This window comes from Schistocerca piceifrons, chromosome X, assembly GCF_021461385.2.
Source record: "Schistocerca piceifrons isolate TAMUIC-IGC-003096 chromosome X, iqSchPice1.1, whole genome shotgun sequence".
Classification (NCBI taxonomy): domain Eukaryota; kingdom Metazoa; phylum Arthropoda; class Insecta; order Orthoptera; family Acrididae; genus Schistocerca; species Schistocerca piceifrons.
The window spans coordinates 132096190-132109441 of NC_060149.1; the positions used below are offsets into that span (position 1 = coordinate 132096190).

At 43.9% G+C, this 13252-nt stretch overlaps 1 protein-coding gene across 1 annotated transcript in view; it reads left to right on the top strand.

The window, feature by feature from the left end:
* Positions 1 to 13252, top strand: part of LOC124722214 (lipase 1-like) — a 228009-nt gene that overhangs the window by 38816 nt on the left and 175941 nt on the right. Inside the window, exon 3 of the mRNA XM_047247409.1 lies at positions 7542 to 7656. Coding sequence (XP_047103365.1) covers positions 7542 to 7656 — 115 coding nt within the window. The remainder of the gene's footprint in view (positions 1 to 7541; positions 7657 to 13252) is intronic.

A 13252-nucleotide genomic window follows, 5' to 3' on the forward strand; every position in this document is an offset into this window, starting at 1 on the left:
GGTTGCGAATGGTCCTCGCCAATACCCCAGGAGCAACAGTGTCCCTAATTTGCTGGGAAGTGGCGGTGCGGTCCCCTACGGCACTGCGTAGGATCCTACGGTCTTGGCGTGCATCCGTGCGTCGCTGCGGTCCGGTCCCAGGTCGACGGGCACGTGCACCTTCCGACGACCACTGGCGACAACATCGATGTACTGTGGAGACCTCACGCCCCACGTGTTGAGCAATTCGGCGGTACGTCCACCCGGCCTCCCGCATGCCCACTATACGCCCTCGCTCAAAGTCCGTCAACTGCACATACGGTTCACGTCCACGCTGTCGCGGCATGCTACCAGTGTTAAAGACTGCGATGGAGCTCCGTATGCCACGGCAAACTGGCTGACACTGACGGCGGCGGTGCACAAATGCTGCGCAGCTAGCGCCATTCGACGGCCAACACCGCGGTTCCTGGTGTGTCCGCTGTGCCGTGCGTGTGATCATTGCTTGTACAGCCCTCTCGCAGTGTCCGGAGCAAGTATGGTGGGTCTGACACACCGGTGTCAATGTGTTCTTTTTTCCATTTCCAGGAGTGTACATTAATAGGCTTTCGCCGAGAGCGCTATCGATAGAACGTTAGCATAAATGTGTCGATGGCCTTGCTGACTATCGGTAGTGCGTATCGTCCTATGATTGAAAATCAAACATATAAAAGTCGATAAAAACTTTCCGTTCGAAAGCCTTACAATTCAGAATCGGTACGTCACGCAGGCAAAATCGCCGTGGGCAATGAGGCAATCATCCCACCGTCGCACCAGGCTGAAGATACCCGTTTCGTAAAACATTGTGTCCTGCTGCGTGATGAAGTCCTTGCTTGAAATGTATAAAAATCAGCATCCTACTGCCAGAACAAGAACACACATAGAAACAGTACCACAACACAACAAGTTCCGACTCTGACACTTATACTGGAACAGATACCGACTAATATTGACACAGAAGTTGTAGAAGGGTCAAACGTATAATGGCATAGTCATAAGATTGATTGATGCATATCATTTGACATATAATGCAGGTTCCCTGTTTTGGCTTACATATCATTTGACATATTATTTGACATATAATGCAGGTTCCCTCTCTTGTCTCACAACCTTGTTACTTGACTTGCCAGATGGACTAGATTTAGTTGCAATTAACTTAAGTAATTTCACATTTGAATCGTTATATTCTATGTCTCTACGAGACTTAACGTTTGATATTCTAATAAGGATCTTTCTAGTGCATTCAAACTTTGAAGATATATTACGCATATGGAATTCTTATGATTTTGCGCATATGGAATTCCTATGATTTCTTCTCCAACGTAATACTGAACCATTTATTGTGTTTATTTACTTCTAGTTTTATTCAATGACTTTCAGCATGTTGTTTGCACTTTGGTAATCTATTGTCTCAAACAATTGTTGGTATTGCAATGATATCTCATCTTTAAATTAACTTTTTAAATTATGCATAGAGGAATTGAGTATGTTCAACTTCTAGCTACCTGAATATTTTTGTATCTATACTTGTCTATGCGAGATTGTTATATGTTAATATTCATATTGTTTTTATTATTTATGCGAAATTTGAATCCTCATTTATAATCTAATGTAGAGAAATCTGTGTTCCACTTCAAGGCACATACACATCCTCTGTACTCTGGAATCGCATGACTGAGAACTAGGTTTCAGGTGACACCACACATTTCAAAAATTCATTGTCTACATTTATTTTCTTTTGTACATAGTACAATTTTTTTTAATCATCCTAACTTTGGTAACCTCTTGTCTCTAACCATTGCTGATTTGTAATGCTATCTTATCTCTAAATTAAATTTGTAAAATTTTAAAATTTTGAATAGAGGAATTTTGTTATGTTTAACTTTAGCTACTTGAATATTTCCTGTATCTAAAATTGTCTATGCAAGAATTTGGGCTTCAGTTATTTCTAATAGCTTTGAAACTTTATCTTAAAGTTACATTATCGTATGTATATATTCATACTGCTTTTATGTTTCATGTGAATTTTAATTTCATTGACAATCTCATATAGAGAAATCTATTTCTGTTAAACCTTAGGGCACATAAACAGCCTTGCATTCTGGAATCGCATGAGTGAGAACTTGGATGTAGTTGACATCATATATTCTAGAAATTTCTCTGCCAATAATTTTGTATAATTATATTGCTTTTATTAATTATGCTGAATTCAAACATCACTTACTGTATTATATAGTGCACCAACACGCAGAGCAACAACCAGGGCAGAAATATAAGAAATAGGTCCGCCTCCTCGTGGCAGGGACGGGCAACGGAATGGGTGCTTGCCAAGCTAATTTAACTTGTGAGAAGCCATGACGGCTAAGAGACCTACATGCTGCCTGACTTGTTACTTGTCTTAAGTAGCACACGGCCCACCTTAGTAACCCAGGTGGTGGGCTACTCTGTATTGTTTAAACGAAAAAAAAGTCCGTAACTGCCTGCTGCACATAGGACAGGAATTGTGACCCGCCAAGGCTTTTCTGAAGGGGCCAAGGCGTGATAATCGCATGCGGAGAGATCAGGACTATAGGGCGGGTGCTCGAGTGTCTCCCACTGGAGTTGTAACTTCTGCGTTACGACATTTGCGATATGGGAAAGTGCGTTATCATGAAGTAGAGGCACCCCTTGTCAGTCATTTCAGAACGATGCTTTTCGATACACATTTCCTGCTCCATACACATTCTTCGTTCTCCGCTGCGTGTCTACTAGTCCTTCGGCAGCCAAGAAAAGAAAACCAGCACGTTGGTCCGATTTGGATGCATTGGGTAATAACTTCGCCATAGGTAACGTTTCCATGTTTACCACATGCAAGTCGGAAAGACACGAATGCCATAATAATTCCTCACCTACATGTCGGTGCTTACATACCGGAATCGGAGTAGCGCCATGTTGCATATACGCTGCAGTAGCTCCCTCAAACAGAAACTTTTTGCTCGCCCCTTACATCTTTCAATTTCACCCCATAGCAAGTAGTTCATGTGTAATTTCAGTTTAGTGATAAGGGGGCTCTGGACCCCATGGTGTCCCCCCCCCCCTCTCTCTTTGGCTACGTCCTGTCATACATCATCACAGAACATGAAGGTCGGAGGCTTGCGCGCTCTGTAAAACAGGATAGGTGGCTATCTGAGGCAGATCTGACGACCAAAGCTGGTGTTTACGAGCATACCGTTCAGTGTACATTGTTGAACACGGGGCTTCACAGTGCTCCAGTTTTGACCCAACGATATCGTCAGTTACGACTGTAATAGGCGTGAGAACATCGAAACTGGACTGTGAACTCTGGAAGCGTCTTGCTTGATCGAGTGAAACACGTTTATTGTTATCCCAGGTCTGTGGTCTTGTTGGAACTCGTTCAAACGAACGGCTGCTCGAAACGTGGACTGTGCCTCGGGCGCAGGCCGGCAGGGGCAGTATTTTGAAAGAAAGGTGGGGGGATGCAGGGCACAGTCGAGTCGGACATATTGAAGAACTCTTTTAGATGATGGTGTTTGGTTTGTGGGGAGCTCAACTGCACGGTCATCAGCGCCCGTACAAAGTCCCAAATTTTACACAGTCCATTTTCTTTTCACAATCCAGTCTAGTCACTCTAACAAATGATGATGATGATGAAATGATGAGGACAACACAAACACCCAGTCCACGGGCAGAGAAAATTTCCCGGCCGGGACTCTAACCCTGGACCCCGTGATCCAGAGGCAGCAACGCCAGTTCACGAGCTGCAGACACTCTTTCAGAAAAGAACGAACTATATAATGTGCTGTCATCACATACCACTTCCATAGCTTATGAGAGAAATTCACCTGGGCTTCCATGGTACCTGTTTAGTACTCGAAGGCACAAGGACAGCTATGGACTACGTGAATATTACTACGGACCACCTGCATCCCTTTAAGCTAGACCATCATGGGGGACACCGCTTTATCGTAGGCAGTTTTACTGGCAGGTGGGAGAGTTTGCATGACTCAGCGACGCTAAGGGCTATGCCAGCGGTAGCATAGCTACTGTCATGGTCACCCAAACCTGACAGGTCTCGACGGAGGGGCCTGACGAAGAGTGTCCCGCAACTTAGGGAAGGGAGGGCTGTGTTTTACCCTACGAGCTCCTCCAGCAGTGGTTGGGTATGGCTAGGGCGACCCCAGTTTTCCTGATCTGGGAACTGGCTGGCGCCGACGTACCTCTTCTACTGTAACTTCTGGGCGTACTTCAGGGACCATGGTTAGGTGCAACAGTGGAACATTGTGCGTTTCAGAGACCAGAGGCCTCAGTCTCACCACCTGGACCATGAGGAAGGTTCATGCCTCTTTAAAAAGAAAAAGACGTCAACCTCGTTTGTGCTACCTGCTGATGAGGTGAATGAGTGTTGAGGTGATTGGGTGCTGAGGTGATTGGGTGCTGAGGTGAAACAGACTCTAGCGGGCAATCTCTGGGTCACATGACAGCCTCTAGTTGTACAAGACTTGCTCAGGCAGATGGAGCTCTGTCTAGATCGACATTTGTTTCCCTAGTGCTTCGTGGGATCGCTATGGAGCGACCTCAGTTCCAATCTTCTCCTGACAGGAAGGGTGTACTGTCAGGGAGTACCTACACCCACGCAACAAAGAGAGCTCAGTTGGCCAGTCCACCTGAAAAAAAAGTTTCAGAATTACACTAACAGGGCAGTAATTTGCCATAACACTTTCATTGTAATCAAGAGAGTAGGGTAACCTTTAATCTCCCCTTTCTGTATTCACAAGGCATTGGAAGGTATTGCTGGTTCTTTAAAAAGTGTTGAACAACTTCGTTATGGAGGACTTCTAATTGAAACTACCATGTCGGACCAAGTATTTAAGCTTCTGGGATGGAAGGGCTTAGGTGACTACCATGTTGCGGCCGGTTGCATAACACCCTTAACTTATGTGAAGGCATGGTTGCCTGCTACAATATAATGGAGATGAACCCTGAGAAGTTGCGAGAAGAATGGAAAAATATTGGAGTATGGAAGGGCAGAACTATATGCGAGGAGTCAGTGGTACATTGGAAAAAACTGCAACGTTTATTCTAAAGTTCAATCCTCTGCAATTACCATGAAAATATTTTTGCAGGCTATATCTGTCGTAAGGTTCGATCTTCGTTCCCAACCCAATGCTGTGCTTCAAATATCAAAGATTTGGTCATCCCATTATCGCCTGTAAAGCAAGGGCTACGTTTGGGAACTGTGGAGGCCCAGCTCACGAATCGGCCAATTCTTGTACACTTCCTCCAAAATGTATAAAATGCTCTGGAGATCATCCAGTATGGAGCAGGAAGTGTGGGGTTTATAACGAGGAAAAGAAAATTCAGGAGTTGAAACTTACGAGATATATACCCTACGATGAAGCTAAAGAAGCTTTCAAAGCTATGCAACCTCTAGTGTTCGCTATTTCTTTTGTATCGGGCCTTAAGAAGCCAGTTGCCCAGTGTGACGCGTTCACACAAATGCAGACCACAGATTCAAGTACGAGTAAATGTTCTGGAAAGCCTATCTGTGACCGAAAAGCTGAATTTGAACCCGAAATCATTCGGAAGCTGTCAACAGTGGACTCGGAACCTTAGCCACATGCTACTGCACACCATCAGAAACTGACTAAGCCATTCTCTCAATCCGTTCAAGCTACTGTTCACACAAATAATTGGTCGAATTCAAAGAAAGTGGCTGCATAGCTATTGGATCGGCGGGCACTCTCCCTTTCCAAAGGTGATTTTACCGTTGCGAGGACACTGATATTCACGTGGAGGAACCGGAGAGCTGAGCTCCGTCCCACGCTCTCCCTGACCTCGCGGGTGAATTACCACTGCCGAGAGGGAAAGGCAGGGGCAACCATAGCTAATCAATGGTTCTCATAGGGGCTTCCCTATTGCAGTGGAGCCGTTCGCACTTGGAAGAATTACAGCTCTTGATCCAGGAGAGACCGTTTTGCATCTGCTAACGAGAAACTTATTTTAAAGTCACCGAAACACTTGCATTAAGAGGCTGTCATTGCCACAGGAAGGTCGAAAGTTTTTGCTCCACAGTTACTGCAGACTCATTTCAGTAGGAAATGGGCACAGATTTGTATTCCAGTGACCTCGTTTCAGTGTAGATTCATCTGCTGACTCGAACGGTGGTCGACAAAAGAACGCAAAGAATGATGATTCAAAGGGTAAGTTGGTTGCAATACAGTGATAGTCGTTTGCTCGTAGACGTAGGCCAGGTGAGCCCTGTCTCATAGAATATATTCGTCTAAGACACGTTGGTCCCACCCCAGGCCTTATGGTCTGGGGTGCGATAAGCTACAGCTCTTGTTCACCTTTGGTGGTTCTGGAGGAAACGCTAACCAGCATTCGGTATGTGGAAAATGTTATTAGACGTGTTCTTTTGCCGTTCTTACAACAGGAAGGTGATGCGTTGTTGCAACATGATAACGCTCGCCCACAAACTGCCCATGAAAGTCAATGTACACTGCAAGACGTGCAGTAATTTCCCTGGTCAGCACAATCTCTGGACTTGTCTACAATCTTACAGAACGACATGAACAGGTCAAGCGGATGTGGCTAACTTATCCGAGTACAGTATTCTCCATCTGTATGATTACTTGGATGCTAGAGTCAGTGCCTGTATTGCCGACTGTGGAGGATACACCAAGTACTAATATAGTTATTTCAGCGTGAGTTGATGCCTGGTTCATGCTAAATGATCCAGAATACATGTAACAGATGGAAACTGTGTTTGAGGAACTGGCTTTATCCTGTTGTAAAAACGCATACTCAATTTATTCTATTTTATGGGTGCATGTGTCGAATTCTCACGGAGCCCACACTGCCTGGAATAGGTTTAACATAGGATTCACAAATGGATCCATCTGGGATTACGTCCAATGATGGATCTACCCACGTTACGTCTGGGTACGGTTCAGAGGTGGATCCACCCACATTACATCTGGGGCAACATCTGGAGGCGGATCCACCAGCATTAGGTCCAGGATAGGATCTGGCGGCTCCCACAATAAACTGTCACATGCACACACAAAATAGCTGAGTTGGGCTAATTGCGTTTACAATAGCATAAGGTCAGTTGTTCAAACATTAATTCGGTTTTTCCTCACAGACACAAAGTTTCTTGGGGCAACTGACTGACATTTTGTTGAGGTTTCACAAGAGTATATTCTTTATTCAGAATGTATTTGTTCAAATGCCAACAGCATCACATCTCCACGGGTATTGTGTTCCGGAAAACATAAGCAAGTTTCTAAAGACACTTTAGGGCACTCATTGTCATCATTTTGCCATTGAAGTATTTATGATCCTTCCCCAGTGTGGCTATAATTCAATAAAATATTTGACAATACCAGTTGTTATAAAAGTGTAATGGAACAATGTTTGTTATTAAGTGTTGCTTGAACTATCACACAACCATTAAAATCATTCTCAAAGTGTAGAAAACTTAAGTTTCCTCGAAATCTTATCCAGTAAACTGGTTGCTGTTGCAGGGTACCTACTTGCAGATGACGGCTACGACGTGTGGCTGATGAACTTCAGAGGAAACAGATACAGTGCTAGACACACAACCCTGAATACTACGGATCCCTCATTCTGGAAATTCAGGTGCAATTTTTTCTCACACTCTTTTCTTTAATACACTCAAATTGTATGTACCGATTAAGATATTCAAGGGTAACAAAGATATCCTGTGGTTTGTAGCAGAACACGTGCACTCAAATTGTATACTGTAGATGGATGTGAATGGGCTCTTTTGAGATGGGTTAGATTCAAGTAGCTCTGATTTTGTTACCTATGAAGTATACTGTTACCAAATAGGTAGGCATTCTTGCCACGCTTAATAGATATGTCGGACTCTCCTCGACTTACTAAGAATCAGGAGACAAGCTCCAACATATGTCCACCAATCGTGAAAGGCTTCGAGCCAGTAATGGGAAAACTAATGCGATAAATTGTATCGAACCAACAGCATAAACGGAAGAAAGCTTAATGTGTATTTATTAACAAATATTTGATTCAAGCGCACCCAAGAATTCTCCCAATATATATAGGCGCTTGAACATTTCCCCCTCCTGGAATATGCCTTCCGGAGATCTCTTCTAAACAACACATTGCAAGGCATCCCAGATATTTTTAATTCACTCTGTAGAATTCTGGACGTGTGTGGTGTCGCAATGTCCTGCTGGAATTGCCCAAGTCCGTCGGAATGCACAATGACATGAATGAATGCAGGTGATCAGATAGGATGCTTACGTACGTGTCACCTGTCAGAGTCGAATCTAGACGTATGAGGAGTCCCATATCACTCCAGCTGCACACGCCCCACACCATTACAGAGCCTCCACCAGCTTGCGCAGTCCCCTGATGACATGCAGGGTCCGTGGATTTATGAGGTTGTCTCCATACCCGTACACGTCCATCCGCTCGATACAATTTGAAACGAGACTCGTCCGATCAGGCAACATGTTTCCAGTCATCAACAGTCCAATGTCGGTGTTGACGGGCCCAGGCAAGGCGTAAAGCTATGAGTCGTGCAGTCATCAAGGCTACACGAGTGGGCCGTCACCTCCGAAAGCCCATATCGATTATGTTTCGCTGACACTTGCTGGTGGCCCAGCATTGAAATCTGCAGCAGTTTGTGGAAGGGTTGCGCTTCTGTCACGTTGAACGATTCTCTTCAGTCGTCATTGGTCCCGTGAAATGGTCGTACTGGAAAATCCCCAGTTCATCGCTACCTCGGAGATCCTGCGTCCCATCGCTCTTGCGCCGACTATAACACCACGTTCAAGGACACTGAAATCTTGATAACCTGCCATAGTAGCAGCAGTAACCGATCTAACAACTGCGCTAGACACTTGTCTTATATAGGCGTTGCCGACCGCAGCTCCGTATTCTGCCTTTTTACAAATCTCTGTATTTGAATACGCATGCTTTTACCAGTTTGTTTGGAGCCTTAGTGTGTTATTACCTAGTATTGTTCCGCACCTGCTACTCAACAGCAGCTACCCTTTCCACTCGCTCGAGATACTCTATAAACCTATCCACGTTATTTCTAGGTGCGGAAATGATTCTTTTCTGCCAAAACCAAGGCAGCTTACCTTCTAGTCCCATGATCATCATTACTGGTTTAATTTTTTTCCGTCAGATGTGACAACCGTGAAACCCACTTTCTGGAGAACTTGGTAACTGATTCGTGATCTGGAGTAAACTTTTTACCACTCCAAAATTCTCTCAAACATCGTTTTGTTTGTTGTGTGACCAGTACTCATTACGAAAGGCAGTTTTAAATTCAGAAAGAGTTGTTCATCTAATCATTACGTCAGCTGACCATCGCAAAGTATCTCCTGATATATGACTTCTTATGAAAGAAATTGTCTCATGTTTTGACAATGCATTTGGTAAAGCATCCTTAAAATCATTCCAGAACTCTAACAGGTGAATTTTTTTGTCTGGATCAAAACGTAAAAACTGACGCCATCCGATAAAATCTGCGCCAACTGAAGCAAAATGCTCTACAGTAGTATTAACAAGAGCTACCAGAGGTTACCCTATTTTCTATGTTAGTAATAATAGTATTTAGATTTTCTACTTTTAATTCTACTGCCTCCACTCTGTCAGAAAATTTTTTATCAACTTCCCTATACAGTTTCACGCAATCAGATTTTACTTTCTTAATATCCTTCTGTCAAGCGTTTACTTTATTTGTTACTTCCTCAAACCGATTAGAGCAAAGTTTGGATTCATTGCCTATTCTTTCTGACAACCTCCCTTTCCTAAGATCATCTGTGTCTTTAAAATCTTTACGAATTTTACCAGTTTCGGTTTTGAAAATACTATGCTGTTTAGTAAAAAATTGTTCAAATGGCTCTGAGCACTATGGGACTTAACATCTATGGTCATCAGTACTCTAGAACTTAGAACTACTTAAACCTAACTAACCTAAGGACAGCACACAACACCCAGTCATCACGAGGCAGAGAAAATCCCTGACCCCACCGGGAATCGAACCCGGGTGTGGGAAGCGAGAACGCTACCGGCAGTTTAGTAAGCTGTTGCCCTAATTAGACTTGCAGATCATTGTGGTTAGAATCAATTTTATTGTTTAAACTATTCAGTTTTGAGTTCATTTCAACATTTACTTTTTAATTACTACTTAACTGTTTACTACTGGATTCCATCTTGTTGTTCAGTTCTTTATGATAAGATTCAAGTTTTGAAAATAGTAACTGCATCCAGTTTGGTTTCTCTATGTCGCCACTTGGTATTTCAACTGGTTTTAAAGGAGTTTCTAGCAGTCCCTGAATTGGATGAATTTCAGAAATATTTATCTCAGTTACATTATTTGATAACTCTGTAATTATAATTTTTTTGACTTCATCTTCAATTATATCATCATCAGAAATTGGTTCTAATTTCGCAGTAATACTGTTGACAAATCACCTTCAGATTCTGGATTTATTACGAGGGCAGTTCAATAAGTAATGCAACACATTTTTTTTTCTGAAACAGAGGTTGTTTTATTCAGCATTGAAATACACCAGGTTATTCCCCAATCTTTTAGCTACACAACACTATTTTTCAACGTAATCTCCATTCAATGCTACGGCCTTACGCCACCTTGAAATGAGGGCCTGTATGCCTGCACGGTACCATTCCACTGGTCGATGTCGGAGCCAACGTCGTACTGCATCAATAACTTCTTCATCATCCGCGTAGTGCCTCCCACGGATTGCGTCCTTCATTGGGCCAAACATATGGAAATCCGACGGTGCGAGATCGGGGCTGTAGGGTGCATGAGGAAGAACAGTCCACTGAAGTTTTATGAGCTCCTCTCGGGTGCGAAGACTTGTGTGAGGTCTTGCGTTGTCATGAAGGAGAAGTTAGTTCAGATTTTTGTGCCTACGAACACGCTGAAGTCGTTTCTTCAATTTCTGAAGAGTAGCACAATACACTTCAGAGTTGATCGTTTGACCATGGGGAAGGACATCGAACAGAATAACCCCTTCAGCGTCCCAGAAGACTGTAACCATGACTTTACCGGCTGAGGGTATGGCTTTAAACTTTTTCTGGTAGGGGAGTGGGTGTGGCGCCACTCCATTGATTGCCGTTTTGTTTCAGGTTCGAAGTGATGAACCCATGTTTCATCGCGTGTAACAATCTTTGACAAGAAATTGTCACCCTCAGCCACAAGACGAGCAAGCAATTCCGCACAGATGGTTCTCCTTTGCTCTTTATGGTGTTCGGTTAGACAACGAGGGACCCAGCAGGAACAAACCTTTGAATATCCCAACTGGTGAACAATTGTGACAGCACTACCAACAGAGATGTCAAGTTGAGCACTGAGTTGTTTGATGGTGATCCGTCGATCATCTCGAACGAGTGTGTTCGCACGCTCCGCCATTGCAGGAGTCACAGCTGTGCACGGCCGGCCCGCACGCGGGAGATCAGACAGTCTTGCTTGACCTTGCGGCAATGATGACACACGCTTTGCCCAACGACTCACCGTGCTTTTGTCCACTGCCAGATCACCGTAGACATTCTGCAAGCGCCTATGAATATCTGAGATGCCCTGGTTTTCCGCCAAAAGAAACTCGATCACTGCCCGTTGTTTGCAACGCACATCCGTTACAGACGCCATTTTAACAGCTCTGTACAGCGCTGCCACCTGTCGGAAGTCAATGAAACTATACGAGACGAAGCGGGAATGTTTGAAAATATTCCACAAGAAATTTCCGGTTTTCCAACCAAAATTGGCCGAGAAAAAAAATGTGTTGCATTACTTATTGAATTGCCCTCGTACTTTGACAGAAGCATTCTCGTTAATTTCAACTTCTGACTTCTGCAGTAGCTCCAGGAAGGCCTGGGCATCGGTGAGAGCGCGGAGTAGCTTGCTGGTAACTTGCAGGTTGACGCAGCTCCGCGGTGATGCACCGTCTGCTTCTAGCCCCGGTGTAGGGCCGTCCTCTTATCTCCTTCCGTCGCGTTCAAGTCTACTGTGGCTAACATTCACAGTTTAGTTTCTACACTCGCGAGCAAACCTCAACACTGTCCTCCCAATGGTTTCGAAATATTTCATTTCGGTATCCTGTTAGTGCCTATCGAGTCCCCTGCTTTGCACCGATCACTTTCACAGTTCAGTTTACCGGCTGATGAACCATATGACCATATGGGGGGGGGGGGGGGGGCGCAGGTAAAATCCAATGGTCGTTATGTCGTTATGAAAAGACTCTTAAATTGTCTGTCAGTGCGTTCCACATACCTTTGCTGTCTACAAGAGCCTGAAAACTATTTTTAAGGTCAGCCAGAGAGCGATGGAGAATATACTGACCATAATTTACAGTCAGCAAGTCCACAGTACTCTTTCTGCGCAGTGAAAGAAAATTTTCCCTCTTGGTGTTTACTCAGCGGGATCAGGAATTGTGACTATAAATAAAAGTAACAGATCAGAGGCGACCTCCAAGGGAAGTTGCAAGTAAAATGGTCTATCATCCTGACTCATAATCACCACAAGTTAATTGCTCGCCTTGAAAGTGGAAAATAATCTCGCCACTTGCCACGCGGTTTTGTCAACATTACGGACGGCAGCAAACAGTTACTTGCATGAAATTTAACCGAGCCAGGACAGTGTACAGTCCTCGCGAGTTCACTTCCTAATTTTACCGAAAACGCATTAAAGTGTATCAAGCTATGACGTTACCCGAGGTACAATGCATGATGGCGTTTGACTGACGCGGACGCGGACAGTGTGGTGTCTCGGTGCGAAGTGTGCCACTGCCTCTCTGTATTTATACAGGGGCGCAGCGGACCGCCAAACAGAACATCTGCTATCAATCGCTCTAGGCACCTATTGCAGTATCTAAATGGTCCTTTTCTCGGGCATGTATTAATCAAGAGCTCTGTCGTTTAACAATTTACAGTCTTATTAATATTCATATAAATAGAGTTAAGTTTGCTTTAGTTACTGAAAAGTTTTAGTTGGACCGCATTTAAACTTTGACAGCTAGAATTTTTAGAAAGGAACTGACAGTAAAACATGACCTTTGAACTGCCTGTTTAAGATTCCTTGTAACCACTGTTATTTACAATGCAGTTTCGAAACCTAGTACAGCTGTATTATTTCATGAATGTAATAGAGTGCTGCAATGAGAACTTTCTATTACAAATGCAAATCACAATCTACCACGAATAAAGACATTTTCGT